Raw genomic sequence first — 20,136 nt, 5'->3', positions numbered from 1 at the left:
ACGGCCCGGTTGCCCGCCTCCACAGCCCGCCACTTGCATGAAGGACGCGTGGCGAACGTGCAGGGTCAAAAAGACGGGTGAGGCGACCGTTCCCCGCCCCGTGATCGGGGGGCGTGGGCGCCTTGAAGACTGCGACCCGAGTCCATCCAGTAAATGAGCCGCGCCTCCACGCCTCCCTGTTTTTATGGGGAAGGCGCGAGCCGCCTCTTTACCACGATGTGACGCATGCGTGCGGAAACCGCCCCACGCATGCCGCCCACGCCACACACGCCCCCCATGTCGCGCGTTCAACGCGGGTCGTGGGGAAGCGCAGCAGATGGGAAATTACTACGGTAAAATCCGCCCCGCCTGCCCGCGCACCGTTTTGGGCCTGACCCAACAACATGTCGCGCTTATGTGTGGCCCAGGCCCGGGGGCTCCTGTCGGTGTACAAAAGTAGGGGCTCTCCTTTTGACCCCTTTACTTGTGCACGGGCAGTCAGAGCCACGCGCCGCGACCACACGTAGCAGGGCAAAGGAGGGAAGCCGGAGAGAAGCCGAAGCCCAACACAAGACGATCAAGGCAACGCCAAGACCAGAAACACAAGACAGCAAAGGGGCGAGGTGGAGTTCCCCGGCAAGGCCCTTGCCGGGGCGGCCTCCGCGGCCCCGGCAAGAGCCTTGCCGAGGCAACTTGCCCAAACACCAACAGAGCGAGCCGCCCTTGAGCCCACAGGTTCCAACCCAACCAACTACGATTGGACCAGGGCTCGGGAGGCACCTCTATGGTGGCATGCAGATCTTTGTCAAGACCACGGATATAAGAGATCAGATGAGGACCAGAAGGCGGCGACCCTCGGCGGAATCCTTGCCGAGGAAAGCCACAAGACCCCTGGCAAGTTCCTTGCCGGGGACGACTGCGCGCCACGGCAAGACCCTTGTCGGGCCCCCGGCAAGGCCCTTGCCGAGGACATCAGCAGGGCCACTGCCAGGCCCGCACCAGCCAAGTTTCCACCGCCGTTCGCATGCAGCTGCCAGCCCGACCAGCTGGGCTGGCACCTGCGTGGCAACATGCAGCTTCCAGGCCAGATCAGCAAGCGCCTGCGTGGCGGCATGCAGATCTTCGTGAAGACCCTACCACCGCGCCACCTCAGCTGCCTGCCTGCCTACGTGGCGCCGCATGCATCGCTGGCCAGGGCGCGTGTCCAAGCGAGGAGGAGCGGCGACGGACGGGACATGCCTCGCTCCCGTCCCCGATAAATCTAGGGGACACCTAAGCGACGCATTAAAAGCGTCTTGTCCCGTGATACGGGCGATAAGCTCATAGTACTGTAGGCCTTTCCACCTCCTGTGTGCCACTATGGCAGCCCCTTTCGACTATAAAAGGAGGTCCATGGCGTACTGTAGGGGCATTCGGCTCTTTTGGACTACACAACCACCGTAGCTAGTTCGAGAGCTCATGAACACTCAATACATCCACCAAAGCAGGACTAGGGTTTTACGCATCCTCGCGGCCCGAACCTGGGTAAACGATCCTTGTGCTGACTATTAATCCTGCTCTTCTCACAACCCTGCGCCCCGACAACCGTAGTAGGGATTCTTGTGATATCATAGGTGTCGTTTCCCACCGACATCTAGCTATTCACCCGCTATATGTATATTACAATGGGCGGACTTTTTGCTCGTTTGGCATATGCTTGAAGGTAGTGTGACCAAGTTGCTTTTGCTAAGTATTCAAGTAGTAGTGAGTCAAACTTTGCTGATTATTCTTGCAAATATCCTTGCTCTATCTCCCATTGCAAATCATAACGTGGAAGTTAAGACACCATTGGAAACATGGTTCAGTTGTCCCCGCACATTGTTGTGGGATTATTCTGTGACATATTTCAATAAGATTTGTTTTTACGCAATATAAATATTTGGATTAATAATATAAGGATTAAAACAGAAAATGCATGTGATTTGTTGTGTTTGATTATTGTATAGTTGTAAACTTTTGTAAACAACCAATATAACATAATGAAAATTCTCATGCATGTTTGCATGTAGATGTCGGCCTTCTCTATTCATGGTTGTATGTTGAGGTGGGCCTTTTATCCCGTGCAAGTTGCATATTGAGATGATATACTTGCATGTTGAGAGAAATAGATTAGTGGAGGCTAGTTATTTAGATATACAAGATTTTCCATGGTTTATTTGTTTTTACAAAATACATTTTCCTAAAATTGTAGTGGCAATAACCATTGTTCAAAAAATTGGCCAATTCAACGATTTATCGACCGATTTATCACTACTCGGGGGGTGACCGATAAGATTATGCCATATCATCACCATTTTTCGGTTGGGCAGATTTATATCGGGAATCTACCGACAATTGGGCCTACTCCTAGCACTATGTGTGCTAGAAGTAGGTTTATTTGTGTTTTTGGACCTTTGTTATGTAATATGTATTGTTGTCCTATTTTGTTTGTCATTGTACAAGGATTCAAGTAATCAAGGTAACACTTCTATCAATTTTGTTTTTTCTGTTGAATATAGCATATTCTAGTGTTGGGAACCTATGATGTGCAAAAGAAAATGCATGATTAATAGTCGACTGATAAAATCAATTAGTCGGTCAATTTATGACTAATCTCTAATTCCCGACCGGCCAAAACGCTAACAATAAGCGCTATCCTCAACATATTTAGCTATTTTGCGAATAGCATGGCTTCTTAAAATTAGCCAGACAAACAACATTTGCCATGATAATAGGTAGTAATTTTTCCATGATACATATAGTTGACATGGTACAAGTACCTTTTTCTCCACTCTGCCATGATCTACGAAGCTAATTTGGCATGAAATTTATTGTTTTACGAAATACATTTTTATCTTCTAAATTTGCCATGGCTAATTAACCCTTTTTTACCCAATACCATGTTTGTTTTCTCCAAATTAGCCAATCAAACAACATTTTGCGTGCTATGGGTAGTACTTTCCTGCCATAATATGTATACTTGCCATGGTACAAGTAAATTTTTTCTTCACATTTTGCCATGATCTACATAGCTAATTTCAATGATATTTTTTTTACAATATATGCATATTTTTCCTAATTTTTACATTTAAACATTTTACCCTTTTTATTTTACCAAAATACTTTCCAACATTTTTTGTACATTTTTACTGTTCCCTTCAATGATGGAAAATTCAGGAAAAAAATATCATGTTTAGATTGCAATTTACGCTTTTTGATGTATAAGAAATGACAAATTTTGAAAATCTCTACCTACTAATAAAGCGAGAACTGCTTCTGGCCGTACGTACTACATTTTGCAGACAAGGCCCCGCACTTTCCTGAAATCAACCCGCAATCCTGTTAAGTGAGAATAGAAAAATGTTTAGTGTTTTGCAGAAAACCCCCTGAGGTTTTGGTTAATAAACCGCAGTCAGGGACGAACCTAGAAAAAATTCCCAATGGGGTAAGCTCTATGCTATCTTGAATTCAACGGGGTCATCTTACTGAAATTAGTGGTAATTATACTAAGTGATTAAGAGATTTCAGATTTCCATTGGGGTCAGTTGACCCCAATGCCACTATACCAGCTCCGTTCGGAGCCAGATCCTCTAACGTGCCAAGGAAAGGCAGGGAGACCTACAGTCCCCTGGCTTTGCTTCGCTGCCGGCGCATGAACAGGGATCTAACCTGCATTTATATACAGTAATTTTTCTACAGTAACAAGATGCATTATTTTAGCTACAATGTCTACTTAGCTCTCTGACTTGCCTCAATGATTTTACACAAGGGAGCACTGTAGCTTCCATGCCTTCGCTCCAGCACGTCAGAGGAGCTGGTTCCTGGCCGCGGCCCTACTTTATGTGAGAATAAAAAATGTTTCTCTTTTTGCAGAAAAACCCCTGGGGTTTGGGTTAATAAACACGCCATCCGTCTGGAAAATAACTTTTTTAACAGATTCAAATGTTTTTTAAAAAATAATCATATCTTTTAAACCGTAACTCCAATTTTAACATGTTATATATGAAAATTGATTAGGAAAAATTATAGAATCTGAATATGATGTTTATTTTACCTACTAACCATATTCAAATGATTTAAAGAAATATTTATATCTTTTAAACCCTAACTCCAATTTGAAAATGTTATATATGAAAAGTGATTAGAAAAATATGTAGAATCTGAATATGATGTTGTTCAACCTTCTAATAATTTTTAAATGATATTTAGGATTCAACCTTAATTAGTAGTGTATGACCCGTCTTTCTTTCGTACTAATGTCGATCCATATTGAAAATGAAGACCTTAGCAAAAACAAATTGGAGACAAAAGAAACCATCTATAACCACGCGTGTCTATCGGCGATGGTGGGAAGAATGATAACCGGCAAGGCTGATAAGATGCCATGTTGAAATAAAAGATGTGGGCCTATTGGGGTCTTGAGACCTGGTTATTGTGTTAGGGTGTGTGGTCTTTTTTTCTCCTGTTGCAACGCACAGGCTCTTGCTAGCGTTTCTAATATTCACATGGAACATTTTAGATTTTCTTTTTCTATTTTTAAGAAAAAAATGATTTCTATAGATGGAAAATTTAGAAACGTTTTCTCCTGGTCACATGGCAAATTTATACTCCCTCCGTCCCATAATATAAGAGCGTTTTTGACACTAGTGTAGCGTAAAAACGCTCTTATATTATGGGACGGAGGGAGTAATGTTTTTCATCTTTCAAACATGGCAAAGTTAGGTCTTTTTCTACACATGGCAAGCTTTAGGATTTGTTATCCCTTATTCATGGCAATTTTGGAAATATTTCTACTTTTTCACATGGAAATTTACATATTTTTGTAGTTTCCAAGAAGAAACATTTTCTACACATTGCAAATTTTGAACCAAAAATCTACTAGTCACATGGCAAATTCATAACATTTTATTTTTCCAACATGACATTTTTATATATTTTCATAATGTCCACCTGGCAATTTTTATGAAATTTTCAAGTTCTCACATGGCAAATTTACACATTTTTGTAATGTTCAGATGTCAAGTTTTTTATAATTTGTGGTTTTCTAAAACATGGTAACTTCTAGGGTCATGTTTCTATTAGGCACATTGAAAATTTGTATGTTTATGTTCTCCATTCATGATGGCATTTCCAAAGAAAAGATCATCGCAAAATTATTGTATTGACCACATCAAATTCTTTGTGGTATACTACCAGCCTTATTGCCATGGCCAATTTTCGCCTTCTCACAGTTACAATTTTTTTTTGCAACGCAAAATTTGCCATGTGAACACTGCACAATTTCTTAATATAAATTTCCATGATTTTTAGAGAAACCATTTTTTTCTTAGTTTCCTTGTGAAGCACCCTAATGTTTTATATTTTTTCTGTGATCTGGATAAACATTATCTGTTAAAGTTGCAGCCGGACCATTCCTGTCTGTTTATACATTATAGCATGGCAATTTATTTTCTAGATAGCATGGCACATTTATTCAGTATATCATAGTAAATTTATAAATTAGACGATGCCAAAAAAGGGCAGCCCGGTGCACGTAGCTCCCTCTTGCGTAGGGTCCGACCAATTTGGGCCTATTGCACGCAGCCATTCCCTACATTTCTACAAGAGATTGTCTTCGGGACTCAGACCCGTGACCAATTTTATAAATTATAGCATGGCAATTTCTTTTTGTAGATACCATGGAATATTTATTGAGTATACCTTTGCAATTATAAGTTAGAGGATGATTTTTTTATAAAGTATAGCATGGCATTTCTATAAATCAGAGCATGGCAATTGTTATTATTATTATTATTATTATTTGCCTTTTTTGTATCCGATTTCTTTTTTTATTGATGGATTTTTTGTAAAAAGCGGCTAGTTGGGTCTAGCTGATTTTTTCTGCATGCTCTCTGGGCCAACTTGGGGTTGCGCTAGAACCTCATTGCAGCGAACGTTCAAGAGATGTACATTGCTTCGCTCGATCGAAACCCCCTTAGTACCGCCCCCCCTTCCACTTGACCACCACATCATCACCATCAACACCAAGCTCAAAGGGGAAGGCGAGACCTGACGATGATGACCATCGCATCGGCGAAATCAGAGGTGGTCCACAAGCTCGACTTGCATTCGCACGCAATCCATGACCTCACCATCGCCCCAATTCACATCGGCTGCGCCAATGGACCACGGAGCGCATCCTAAATAGGGATATTGTAATCTATTTTCTTCATATGAGATAAACAAAATGCACATTTCCCTAAAAAAATGTACTTAACAACGTTGTGATACGTCTCCAACGTATCTATAATTTTTGTTTGTTCCATGCTATTATATTATCTATTTTGGATGTTTTATATGCATTAATATGCTATTTTATATCATTTTTCGGGACCAACCTATTAACCTAGAGCCCAGTGCCAGTTGCTATTTTTTCCTTTTTTTGTATTTTACAGAAATCAATACCAAACGGAGTCCAAACGGAACGAAACTTTTTGACGATTTTTCTTGGACAACAAGACACCTAGAAAGCTTCGGGAGGAGGCTAGAAGACCCATGAGGGCCACAAGCCCTAGGGGAGGCCAGAAGACCCACGAGGAGGCCGCAAGCCCTAGGGGCGCGCCCTAGACTTGCGGGCCCCTCGCAGATCCTAACTCTAGCTCTATAAATACCTAAATATTCCCCTTATGTCAGAGAAAAACACCAAAAATACGTTTCCGCTGCCTTTTCCGGCACTCAGCTGGAGGGGGATTCGATCACGGAGGGCCTCTAAACCAGCCTTGTTTCCCTTTCGATGATGTGTGAGTAGTTTACCACACACCTACGGGCCCATAGCTAGTAGCTAGATGGCTTCTTCTCTTTCTTTGATCTTCAATACAATGTTTTTCTCGATGTTCGTGGAGATCTATTCGATGTAATTTTCTTTTGCGGTGTATTTGTTGAGATCCGATGAATTGTGGATTTATGATCAGATTATTTATGAATATTATTTGAGTCTTTTCTGTACTCTTTTATGCATGATTAAGATAGCTTTGTATTTCTCTTCAATCTATCGATTTGGTTTAGCCAACTAGATTGGTTTTTCTTGCAATGTGGGAGGTGCTTTGTGATGGGTTCAATCTTGCGGTGTCCTCATCCAGTGACAGTAGGGGTAGCGAGGCACGTATTGTATTGTTGCCATTAAGGATAAAAAGATGAGGTTTTTACCATATTGATTGGATCTATCCCTCTACATCATGTCATCTTGCTTAAGGCGTTACTCCATTCTTGTTAACTTAATACACTAGATGCATGCTGAATAGCGGTCGATGTGTGGAGTAATAGTAGCTGATGCAGGCAGGAGTCGTCTATTTGTCACGGACGTGATGCCTATATTCATGATCATTGCCTTAGATATCGTCATAACTTTGGGCTTTTCTATCAATTGTTGAACAATCTATTTTTTAGGGTTTTTTAGTGTTGGCAGAGATGTTTGGGAGCTCCTAAGACGTGCCTTCAGCGTCGCAAGCATACTGGCGCCCATGCGCTGCCCACTTGGGCCTGGGCGTCTGGCCCAACAAGGCCGATTCGCCCGTTCGCTAAGACCGCTCGGGGCACAGCGAACTTATAAGAGCGTATAAAACAACAAAAAGGTGGCCCTCTCCAGAATTCAAACTCGAGACATGGTCTTCACATACAAGTTCGCATGACCACTAGAACTACTTGACTCTAGTAAATGATAAAATGCCAAAAATATAAGAACAACCGGCGGCGCTATTTATAGCATGTCTATTGCGTCACTCAGTTTTCTGATTTTTTTTTGAAGAAAATCATGAATTTGAACAAGTTCATCAATTTAGAAAAAGTTCCTCATTTTTGAAGAAAAGCTCACAAATTAAAAAAAAGTTCATCGAATTTTAAAATAGGTTCATCGATTTTGTAAAATAGTCATTGGTTTGAAAAAGTTCATGGATTTTGAAAAAAAACAGTTTATCAATTTTGTAAAATAGTTCATCGATTTGAAAAAGTTCATGGATTTTGAAAAAAGATCATGGATTTTGAAAAAAAGTTTATCAATTTTGGAAAAAGTTCATTCAGTTTAGCAAAAGAAATGAATAAAAAAACGAATAAAACCATTCCTAATAAAAATGAAAAAGGAAAATAGAAAAAGAAACAGAAATAGAAAAAAGAAATTGAGGTAAAGCGAAATAATATATAACTGAGCTCATATGGTGAGGAAGGTGGGATGGTTAGTGCAACATACGATTTACCAGGAGGTCTTTTGTTTTTATTTTCTTTTTTCTTTGTTTTTTTGTTTTATTTTGTTTCTTTTTGGGTTTCTTTTTTTTTGTTCTCCATTTTTTAATTTTTATTTTATTTTTTATTATGTTTGTTTTCATTTTCACTCCGCATTTTTCTGTATGTCAAAAGAAAATGAGTAAGTGATCAACATTCTTTTGTATACACATCCAACATTGTCCTAACGCTTATTCAACATTTTTTAAATACTTGTTCAACATTTTAACACTTATTCAATATTATTCAAATACTTGCTCAACATTTTTTAGTACTTATTCAACATTTCTCAAATACTTATTCAACGATTTAAATACTTATTTAACATTTTTCATACTCGCTCAACATTTTTTAATACTTATTCAACAATTCTGAAATACTTGTTCAACATTTTAAATACTTATTCAATATTTTTTAAATACTTGTTCGACATTTTTAATACTTATTCAACTTTTTTTTTCAAATACTCGCTCAACAAATTTTAATACTTATTCAACATTTTTAAATACTTGTTCAAGATTTTTCAAATGTGTTTTTGAAGGCTATCAAAGGAGGTAGAATATTTTAAAGTACTGGACAATTGCCTGAGCGTTGCAACGGGAATATTTTAAAGACTGCACATTATTAATGCGTTTGCCAAACTTTTGTATGCGATTACCATGATTTACATGCCATTTTATTGTTAAGCACTTATTTTGCTAAGTTAGTAAAACATGAGACAGTTGATTCTATTTTAGGGAGAATGGATGTGAGGGAAAAAAATCAAAGAGGAGTAGGAAAAAGTGGGACATATGTAAGGAAGGTTGGACGAAAGAGAGGTTAGGTGAAATGGGAACCTTACGCTTTTTTATGTAGTATAATATAATAGAACAATACCCGTGCGTTGCAACGGGATATAAAAATTCTATTACGTTAAATTATGATATACCTGTTCATAATAATGCGATTGTGTAAATAAATGTTCATCAAATTCTCCCCGTGAATTACCTTGTATTTTGGTCAGAAGTTTGGTAAGTAAATTAAAATGGAATTGGTTTAGAATGTAAGTAAATTAAGTTGATTGATTATCATAAAGTAAAGGTTAGACAAAGGAGCGGTGGGAAGAAAGGTGAAATTAGAACCTTACATTCTTTTAAGTAGTAGATAGATATAGAAAAGTACAAAAATAAAACAAAAAACCATACATAAAACAGAAAAAGATATAACAAAAAAAAAAGGCCGTGGCCTCCGCGCGGCTGGGCCGTCCCCCGGACGCGAGGCTTCGCCCCTGTCTCGCTGAAAGCCAGAAATAGGGGCGCCCTCGCCGGAACGCCTCTTCCAGCCGCAGCCCTAGCCCTCCACTCCTCCCACCCCCCGCCGCCACCCAGTGCTCTGCTCGCATCCTCTCCGTCGCCAACACCGCCGCTCGTCTGACCCCTTCGGTCGATCTCGAATGCTTGCTCCCATCGTCTGATCGCACGCCGTAGCTTGATTCTCTCTCTCTCTGTCTCGTGATCTCGCTTGGGGATCGGAGCAGGTCCTGCAGAAGCTCGAGAAGCTCAAGCACAAGAAGAAGCGCCTCGTGCAGTCCCCCGACTACTTCCTCATGGTACGTGCGTGTCGCTCTCGCTTATAGAATCTGATGGTTGATTGCTCTCTTAGCCTGGCCCCTAACGATGCGTTCGTCTCTGCGTGCAGGATGTCAAGTCCCAGGGCTGCTTCAACATGTAACTGCTGCAAAATGAGTTCATCATCTTCCCCCCCGCTTTACTCCTGTCTTCCTAGCAAATACTGTACATACGCAATAGCAACATAAATTATGATGGTGGAGTGTACTATGGACCAGAGGAATTGATTTAAAAAAAATTGCTATGTCTTGATAAAGATTAGGTTTGTTTATGCAATTTTGATTGCCGAGATGCTGATGTATGAGAAGGTCTGTAGATTTAGGAACATGTGCATCTTCTAGTAGTATTACTATTGTTGTGCTTCGCTGATGATGTGCTCTTGTCGGTTGCCTGTGCTAATGCTTCTAGCTGATTACTGATTTTACTTTTGAAGATCATTCCACGTCAAATGTTGGATCTGCCTCCATTGATAGTCTGTTGTTTGCCTGCCCCTGATTTATATTGATGCTTATACATGAACCAAGTTCAGTTAACTTATTCATTCGCCAAGAAAAAAGAAAAAATTGATGACTGATGTTTCCAACTTTCTACTGTCTTGATCACAGAACGACCGTGTTCAGCCACTCTCAGACCATGGTGGTGTGCCCAGGTTGGGAGACGGTGCTCTGCCGGCCTACAGGAGGAAAGGCGAGGCTCACTGAGGGATGCTCCTTCTGCCGCAAGGGCAACAAAGGGTGTGTTTGGTTCTCGTAGCAACTTTTATCTGTGTTGCACGCTTGACCTAGTTGAGCCTGGGTGAGGGAAAACAGGCAAAAAACCAACACCCGCGTGTTGTTTGTTTGCCTGCATAGTGCATACCCTCTAGCCTACATGGGGCGTAACGAAAGATGACCTGTTTGGTTGCCCCGCTTGTTTAGACGGAAACACAAGGCATGGGGCGTGTTTTGTAGCCCACATAGAGGCCAACCAGGCGCGCTCTAGGAGAAAATGTGCTGTTTGATTCCCTGAGTTCACTATATATTGGGCCTGCACCGCATGGAATTTAAAGCAGCTCCCAGCCAGGCCCGCTAGGAACGTCTAAATCAGCAGGTTTTTCCAGAGCCAGGCCCGCGGGATGCACGTTGGCGGCGGCGGCTGCACGTGAGAAGCCACGCTTGAGAAGTCGTGTTGTTTTTTGAAGCGTCGGTAATAATTACCTTCACCTTCCCTCACCGCTCTCTCCACTCTTCCACTCTCACACCGGCAGCGGCGGAGATCAGCGGATCGGAGATCAGCAAGGCGACCACAGGCCGGACTTCACCGGTGTTAGCAACATTACTGACATCACTTCGGCAATGGCAGTAAGTCGTATTTTCACCTCCTAACCTACTATTTCGCATTTGATCCGCGTTTAGATTTGATTTGTGTTGTAGGGGAATGGGGAATCGGGGTAGATAGCCATAGGATTGACTATAATTTAACGGTGAGTACTAAGTAGCCATGGATTTTAGGGTTCTGATCCGGATTGAGTACAAGGGGAATGGAGTTTCGGGATTAATCTTATACAGTAGTTTCAAATCTTAGCCTCAGCGACCCTTTGGAGCGGCGGGAGCCCTTGACCTTGTTCTTGTCCTCCGGCTGGACCATTGTTTCGTCGTCCTCGCCGAAGTCTAGATTGATTGGCAAAGTACGGTGGCCTGACTTCGGCACCCTGACAACCATCCCCACCGCTTCTTTTTCCTCCTTCGGAGCCAGAGGAGGAAGAAGAAGTGATGGAGATGGTGGTCAGGGCGTCGGGCGCCGGATCCAGGCCACCTTACTTTGCCAATCGATCTGGACTCTGGTGATGACGACGAGACAGTGGTCAAGCAGGAGGACAAGAACAAGGCCAATGGTCCCCGCTGCTCCAACCGCCTCCAGGGTCGCCGGGGCTAAGATTTAAGCTACTGTGTAAGATTAACCCCCAATCCCCATTCCCCTTGTACTCAATCCGGATCGAAACCCTAAAATCCATGACTACTTAGTATACATTGTCAAGTTATGATCAATCTTATCGTTATTCACCCCGATTCCCCATTCCCCTAGGACGCGGATCGAATCTAAACGCGGATCGAATGCGAAATAGCAGGTTAGGAGGTGAAAATACGGCTTACCACCATTGCCGAAGTGCTGCGGGTGATGTTGCTGACGCCGGTGAAGTCCGGACGGTGGTTGCCTTGCTGATCTCCGATCTGCTGATCGCCGCCGCCGCCGGTGTGAGAGTGGAGAGAGAGCGGTGAGGAAAGATGAGGATAATTATTGCTTGCGTTTCGGGAAACAAGGCGACTTCTCAAGCATGGCTCCTCGTGTGCAGCCGCCGCTGCCGCGGGCCTGGCTCTGAAAAACCTGCCGATTTGGACGTTCCTAGCTGTCCTGGCTGGGAGCTACTTTATGTTCCGTGCGATGCAGGCTCAACAGTGAACGTAGGAAAACAAACAGTCCATTTTCTTCCCGCGCAGGCCTGGTTGGACTCTATGCGGGCTACCAAACACACCGATGTGTGCTCGTCTTCTGAACCCGGAGGAAATGGAGTCATCCAGATCATTACTTTCTTATCGCCGATGTGTGCTCGTCTGTTTTTGTTAATTGTTATGCTTGCTCGTTTGCCAACATGAAAGTTGTAGCAACTCGTGTTGTTGGTCCTGCACTCTTTGTCGCCTGTTGTTGGTCCTTCTGTTTTTCTATCTATGCAAGTTCAATTTTTAGAATTTAGTTATCTTGCAGTGTTCAAAAACATCGATTGGGCCCTGTTGATGACCTGTGACTGCGAGAGCATGATAGTTCCAAGAGAAGCATTATTAATATAGCAGAAATCTGATTGATCAATAAACTTCTTATTATAAGATTCAAAACAATAATATGAATGAATTTTAACATTATACAGGGAATGCTATATCTATTTTCATGTATAGTGATACAATGACGACGAATCTAAGCCGTTGGTTATCTGAACCCGGAGGTGTCATTTGTTTCCAGAGTTCCCTTGTTCCGTCCGTCAGTGTTCTGTGTTGTTTTTAGTGCCCGGACGAATTTGAGCCGTTCGTTATCTGAACCCTGAAGTGCCCGGGCGAATTCGAGCCGTTCGTTTTCAGAGTGCACCTGCTCCTTCTGTCCGTCGGCAGCTCCGCCGGAGAAGAAGACGCCCGCAATAGCCAGCGACCGCGTCACCATTGCCGTCTCCTTCCTCACCCACGAGGCTCGTTCTCCCTCCCTCCACGGCACTGAAGCCCTAGCTAGTTCCACCTATATTTGTTTTCTTTTTGTTTTGATGAATTGCTTCTTCCCTTCTTGGTCACTTCGTCTCTGATCTCATAACCCACGGTCGTTTCCGTCAATTTTTTAGTGGATACTGTTGTAGGAACTAGGAAGTAACACTGGTTATCTACCTGAGGCCAGAATTAGAGTAGATCTAGTGGATTGATCCGAGTAGGCAAGCATTTCGACTCAACTAGCTACCTGATTGCCCAATTAACCAGTATTCTGTTTTGATTAGTGAGCAAATTTGAGCCCTTGAAATGAAATAAAGAAAAAGAAATTTGACCAGAGGAAAGTTGCATTTCGAAACTTCTGAACAACATCTCAATGCATCAAAAGAGCTGCATACAATTGTCGGTTTTATTTAGAGTGTGCTGCTAGCCGAAAGGTGGCACTAGCTTCCCTTGGCTATACATCTTTATTATGTTCTGAATGTACTGATTTCACACACAAAATCTTTTAAGTTTAACACTTTAACTGAAGGGAGACACCTCTGTAAGCAAGTTTCTTCGTGTGCTGGGTGCTAATAGATTGTTCTGAATCTGAACATGACATGCCCACCGAAATGTAATTGGATCAAATTGTCTTTTTGTGTGTAACCCATCTGGACAACATTTATTTATTTATCCATGCTTCTTACTCCTGGGGCATATCAAGTTTCTTTGACAGATAGGCACGCATATTTGATCTGCAAAATATCATGTGCCTATCCGTGGCTCTAATTATCGGTGCTCATTTTGTGCAGAATATCACGCTCTTCGTATGGCGATCTCATCTACCACTGCAACGGATATTGTCACACCATCGATGTGTTCACCGGTGTGGAGGTTTCAACTCCACGTCTCCCATCCAGTGCCAAATGTGGGAAAAATTCTATCAGAATGGCATTCTGAAAGCCCCCCTTGCATCACCCCCAACTCACATCTCCTTGTCAGTTCCTACCGACTCCTCCCTGTTTGATTGGCATGTTGGAAGTGACTCTTGGTCTGAAGTGCATATCCTGATCTGGTGGTAATAGACCAGATTGTGGGATTCAATGAGCAGTTCCTTCTCTCGGAGGGCTTTGGGAGCATCTAGATCTGCAGTTGGCCCCTCAGCTTGGTCCGGAGGAGATAACACCCGCGATCCAGGACAGGAGTGAACACCAGGATTAGGAAGGATGGCGGCTGGTGGTTTGTGGTGACATGCTTCTCATGCACAATGCTAATTGGCTCTACTGCCTTAACATGTCAATCAAGCCTGCGGTATGGATGGTTGTGGAGAAGCTGAACAAACTGGGCAGTCGTTTGGGGGGAGGAAGTGAAGAGCGCGCCACTTTCTTGCATGAGCCCGGAACTATGGGCCATGGGGCAGGATGCAGGAGAAGCAACATTGTGTACTTTACCCGTAAATCTCAAACTTGGATCTCTCTGGGCTATGTGGCGAGCCGCATCCACCCGGCATAGGAAACCATTGTTCTACTCTGGCGGCCAATGATGCGGTCCAACCACCACTTGCCGCGGTACTAACTTCTTCTGAATTTGATTTTTTGCTGCGTGGATAGGGGATGTTATTTGGGTGTCACTGAAGCCTGCATCATTTTCGCCGTCTCCCCTGTTTTAATTTTACATAGTGTGCATGTTTCTGTGTGTACTCGAGCGTTTTTATGCATAAGCTTGTTTTTGTATGCCTGCCATTGCTGGACATTGTTTCCTTGTCATTGTGCACGATTCTGTTCAATTTAATTTCGAGTTTGAAAACATCTGAAAAAAACAAAAGGAACCAGTGAGAGACAAAAACCGGAAACAAGGATGCAGTTGGTTTGCTCCCAAAAGTTTTCATCTTCTATCCTTCGGACAGCTCCGACAAGTGACGCCGGAGCTCCTCCGCGCCCGTCAACCTCCGGGTGGTCGTCCAGATACCGCCGGCACGACGGTCTCGGACACGGCCATCCGGAGGTCACCCCTGAGCACCGGGCTGGGCACCTTCCAGCCCCTCTGCATGCCGCACGCGTTCTGGAACGCCGAGTGGAACGCGCTCGGCAGATTCCGTCGCCGGAGAGCGTTCATGGCTCCGGGCTTCCCGTCAAGGCGCGACACCACGGGCGCCCAGGAGACTCGTAGGTAATCTCTGATGTAGCCCTCCATGCGCTCCTCGCGGGCACGGACCCAGCCAGGCGGCAGGCGCATGCCGATGACGTCGGCACGCACGGCGCAGCGCACGATGGCGCTGCGGCGCCAGCGCCGCGTCGGACGCGGCCGGGACCGGGTGGGGCGGGGGGGGGGGGGGGGGGGGGGGGGCAGGAGAAGGTCCTCGCGAGGCCGGGGCAGGCCTCCGAGACGGCGGCGTACGCGTCCAGCGCCGCGAGCAGCTTCGACGGGGAGCTCGCGAGCGCGGCCACGGTGCCGGTCAGCCTCAGCATCACGCCGACGCTTTCGCCCGCAAGCTCCGCCGCCGCGGCGTCGCTGGCCGGGCTGCGGGCCTCCAGGTTGTGCCGGCCTCGGAAGACGCGGTCCATGGCGCCCAGCGCCTGCGCCCACGCCCTGATCCTCCTCCCGACCTCCCGCCGCGGGAGGCCGTGGTCAGCCCCGCTCCCGCGGCCCATGTCCAGCACCCAGCCGACGTCGAAACCAGCGATCCATTGGCGCAGAGCGTCCGCGCGTGCGGCGGCGGTGGAGGAGAAGGCGGGGAGGAGGAGGGCCATGCGCTGCAGGTGCTTGTAGTCGTCGCCGCACAGTGGGCTGGAGGAGGACGGAGAGGTCGGGCGGAAACGCGAGAAGTGGCGCCGGGACTCGCGTGGGTCGTCGGGGCAGTGCTCGTCGGTGCTGGTGGATCCGCCGTCGCTGTCGGAGGGGCCGGAGGGGGAGGCGGCCGGGCTGCTGCCTCCGCTGCTGGAGCCGAGCCGGACGTCGTCGGCGACCCAGAGGCGCGCGTGCATGGCGGCTTCCCGCGCGCATGCAGGGGTCGATCAGTCAATGGAGAAGAAAGAAACTACTAGCGACCTATGGCTGGCGTGAGGGCAACGAGCGCGTGCGTGCAGGAACGGATTGTGCCGGAGACGGGGAAGAAGACGTGCCCGCGGGGTTGCGCTTTCGCTTGATTGCCTATCGTCGCGGCGGCTATAGTCCGAAAATGGTAGCTCGACAGTTCTACTCAGTACTCACTACGTTGACATTGACTTGGAGACTTGGAGTCTTGCACACATTGCTGCATACATTCACTCATGCTTTTTTCTTGATGAAAGGCCATGGGGCCGGGCCCCCTGCTTTTTTCTTCTTCCTATATCTCGTCCATGAGTGAGCCTTGGTGCAGCGGTAATGAAAGGATGCGTACCGTAGACCAAAAGTGGTCTTGCTCGCTCGGTTGATTATTTGCTGTCCTAGTCAGTCGTTCAGTTGTTGACACTAGAGCATTGACTCTTCCAAAATTGGAAGAAAATTAGAATTTTGAAAAAGTTCGCAAATTTGAAAAAAAATCCACAGCTTTGCGAGAAGTTTATCTATTTTGAGAAAATTTGAAATAAGTTCACGAATTTGATAAAGGGTCAGAAACTTGAAAAAGAAAATACCTTGGTTATGAAGCTCTTGCGCCCTGTGTCTTCAATGAGATCATCAATGATGGTTCAACACAGAGATGGACTTCAATGAGAGTGTCGACACAGATGAGATCATTAATGATGGTCATCATAATCTGAAGCTTCTTGAGGCTAGTGGTGTTTGGTTCGGCTATGGATTTTTAAAAGTAGTTGTGGAAAATCTGTTGTGAAAAAGTAGCTGTAGAAAATCTGTTGTGAAAAAGCTGTAGGCCATTTGGTAAACAAGTTGTATGAGCTGTGGTTGTGGAGAAAATGTCTGAAATACCCCTAAGAGCTAAGAGATTGGTTGCACGGTGTTTAATGATAATAACAACATTACATACTGATTTAGAGCACTAATATAAAACATAATTAAATAATTATCCAACTATATACCATGATCAACTTTATATTTTAGTGACAGCATTTTTTATAAGGATCATCATGTAGCACAAAAATAGAAATAGCACACCAGTTATTACAGAATGAACTAGCAATTGAACCCAAATATTTCATCATTGATCAATACATCAGTACGTTACAACCTTTGCATTTTTAAGAAACGACAACCCAACAGCTAGATTACTAGGAGCGGCGCAAAATATTATATACACTTCTACACATATTAGATCAGTAGTTCCTCCATGAGCGGATGGAACAACTCTATCCACTCGAGCTCATCAAGGAGTTAGCAATCCTGTCACGAACTCTGTTCATGTCGACGATGTCAAGTCTCGCAGGAACACTATCTCCTTGGAGTGACCGTACTCGCAAGTCCTCATCAGGAACATAATCTTCATCTTCATCATATTTGTCAAACTCCTCATCAGGCAACTTGGTCTCACGAATGTAGTTGTGCAATGACATACAGGCAATAATAATCTTTTTTGGTCTACGAGGGCTGAAATTAGGCATACCCAAGATGCGCCATTTAGCTTTGAGCACTCCAAATGTTCGTTCAACAACATTTCGAAGTGAAGAGTGAGCATGATTATACACCTCGTATTTTCCCACCGGTTTTCGCCCATTATGAAATCCCAGTATATGATATATTTGACCTTTGTAAGGAGCAAGATATCCTTCACGGTTTGGATATCCCGAATCGACGAAGTAATATTTTCCTATATAGAAAGGGCAACAACATTGTTACGCATGGTTGTTGAGAAGCAAGTAAGTAATGGCAGCAATATAAAAGGGCAAAGTAATCATTGGCAATAAGTAACTAATGGGCGCAACATATATTAGTACCTGTTGGAGGTGTAGGGGACTTATCTGCATACTTGACCAAGCTATCATTTAAGATCCGTGTGTCATGTGCTGAACCGGGCCAACCAGCCACAACAAAAGTAAACCTCATGTCGAAATCACAAACCGCCATAACATTTTGTGATGGAAATCCATGTCAACCTGTGTGGTTAACAACCTCATCCGCTGGTACAGTAACTGGAATGTGGCAGCCATCTATTGCGCCAATGGCACCTTTGAAATGAGGCCAAAACATCTCATCTTGAATTCTTTCATGCACAGTTGTGAAAGAATCATCTCGAGGTGTGCTACTTCTTGAGCTTGCGTTGGTTTTTCCCTTGAAGAGGGAAGGGTGATGCAGCAATGTAGAGATAAGTATTTCACTCAGTTTGAGAACCAAGGTATCAATCCAGTAGGAGACAACGCACAAATCACCAATACCTGCACAAACAATCAAACAACTTGCACCCAACGCGATAAGGGGTTGTCAATCCCTTCACGGTTACTTGCAAACGTGAGATCTAATAGAGATAGATGAAACTAAACAAACGATGAAGTAAATATTTTGGTATTTTTTGGTTTATAGATCGGAAAGTAAAAAAGATTGCAAAATAGTAGATCGAAAACTTATATGATGGAAAATAGACCCGGGGGCCATATGTTTCACTAGAGGCTTCTCTCAAGATAGCAAATAATACGGTGGGTGAACAAATTACCATCGAGCAATTGATAGAAAAGCGCAAAGTTATGAGATATCTAAGGCAATGATTATGAAATATAGGCATTACGTCCGTTTCAAGTAGACCGAAATGATTCTGCATCTACTACTATTACTCCACACATCGACCGAATCCTGCCTGCATCTAGAGTATTAAGTTCATGAAGAACAGAGTAATGCATTAAGTAAGATGACATGATGTAGAGGAATAAATTCAAGCGATATGATGTAAACCCCATCTTTTTATCCTTGATGGCAACAATACAATACGTGCCTTGCCGCCCCTACTGTCAGTGGGAAAGGACACCGCAAGATTGAATCCAAAGCTAAGCACTTCTCCCATTCCAAGAAAAACCAATCTAGTTGGCCAAACCAAACCGATAGTTCGAAGGGAATTACAAAGATACTAAATCATGCATAAAAGAATTCAGAGGAGATTCAAATAATATTCATAGATAAGTTGATCATAAATCCACAATTCATCGGATCTCGACAAACACACCGCAAAAGAAGATTACATCAGATAGATCTCCAAGAACATTGAGGAGAAAATGGTATTGAGAATCAAAGAGAGAGAAGAAGCCATCTAGCTACTAGCTATGGACCCGTAGGTCTGAGGTAAACTACTCACGCTTCATCGAAAGTGCAATAGAGTTGATGTAGAAGCCCTCCGTGACCGAATACCCCTCCGGCAGGATGCCAGAAAAGGCCCCAAGATGGGATCTCACAGGTACAGAAGGTTGCGGCGGTGGAAACGTGTTTTCGTGGATACTTCTGGTGGTTTGGGGATATTTGGGAATATATAGGCGAAAGAATTAGGTCAGGGGAGTCACGGGGGGGGGGGGGGGGCACAAGGCAGGGGGCGCGTCCTACCCCCTGGGCGCGTCCTCCACCCATGTGGCCGCCTCGTGGCTCTTCTTGTACTCCAAGTCCCCTGGGTGTCTTCTGGTCCAAGAAAATCATCGCGAAGGTTTTATTCTGTTTGGACTCCGTTTGGTATTCCTTTTCTACGAAACTCAAAAACAAGGAAAAACAGAAACTGGCACTGGGCTCTAGGTTAATAGGTTAGTCCCAAAAATAATATAAAATAATATATTAATGCATATAAAACATCAAAAACAGATAATATAATAGCATGAAACAATAAAAAATTATAGATACGTTGGAGACGTATCAAGCATCCCCAAGCTTAATTCATGCTCGTCCTCGAGTAGCTAAATGATAAAAATAGAATTTTTGATGTGGAATGCTACCTAACATATTTATCCATGTAAATTTTCTTTATTGTGGCATGAATGTTCAGATCCATAAGATTCAAAACAAAAGTTTAATATTGACCTAAAAACAATAATACTTCAAGCATACTAACAAGGCAATTATGTCTTCTCAAAATAACATGGCCAAAGAAAGCTTATCCTTACAAAATCATATAGTCTGCTATGCTCCATCTTCATCACACAAAATATTCAAATCATACACAACCCCATTGA

At 44.0% G+C, this 20,136-nt stretch overlaps 1 protein-coding gene and 1 pseudogene across 3 annotated transcripts; one reads left to right on the top strand and one right to left on the bottom strand.

The window, feature by feature from the left end:
- Positions 1-9,558: 9,558 nt before the first annotated feature.
- On the top strand, positions 9,559-14,698 carry LOC123165803 (40S ribosomal protein S27). 3 transcript variants are annotated; one of them, XM_044583534.1, is made up of 4 exons: positions 9,559-9,838; positions 9,928-9,956; positions 10,463-10,591; positions 13,876-14,698. In XM_044583534.1, exons 1-4 carry the CDS (start codon positions 9,836-9,838, stop codon positions 14,021-14,023), a joined length of 309 nt encoding a protein of 102 aa, XP_044439469.1. In that variant the 5' UTR covers positions 9,559-9,835; the 3' UTR covers positions 14,024-14,698. The 3 variants fall into 3 exon arrangements, 1 of the variants encoding a protein (XP_044439469.1); XR_006483193.1 differs by having other exon boundaries at positions 9,561-9,838; positions 9,928-9,974; positions 13,876-13,988; XR_006483192.1 differs by lacking the exon at positions 13,876-14,698 and having other exon boundaries at positions 9,562-9,838; positions 9,928-9,974; positions 10,463-10,762.
- Positions 14,699-14,823: 125 nt separating this feature from the next.
- Positions 14,824-16,364, bottom strand: LOC123165804 (uncharacterized; annotated as a pseudogene).
- Positions 16,365-20,136: the final 3,772 nt, after the last annotated feature.

This window comes from Triticum aestivum, chromosome 7D (genome assembly GCF_018294505.1).
Source record: "Triticum aestivum cultivar Chinese Spring chromosome 7D, IWGSC CS RefSeq v2.1, whole genome shotgun sequence".
Lineage (NCBI taxonomy): Eukaryota > Viridiplantae > Streptophyta > Magnoliopsida > Poales > Poaceae > Triticum > Triticum aestivum.
The sequence above is the reverse complement of the archived record's forward strand: the minus strand, read 5'-3'. Positions and strand labels throughout refer to the sequence as shown.

What these genes read in the sequence shown, in the direction of transcription:
- LOC123165803 (XM_044583534.1), top strand. An exon ending in TCCCAGGGCTGCTTCAACAT is followed by an intron (nt 9,957 to 10,462) that starts GTAACTGCTGCA and finishes TCTTGATCACAG; the next exon opens with AACGACCGTGTTCAGCCACT. An exon ending in TGCCGCAAGGGCAACAAAGG is followed by an intron (nt 10,592 to 13,875) that starts GTGTGTTTGGTT and finishes CATTTTGTGCAG; the next exon opens with AATATCACGCTCTTCGTATG.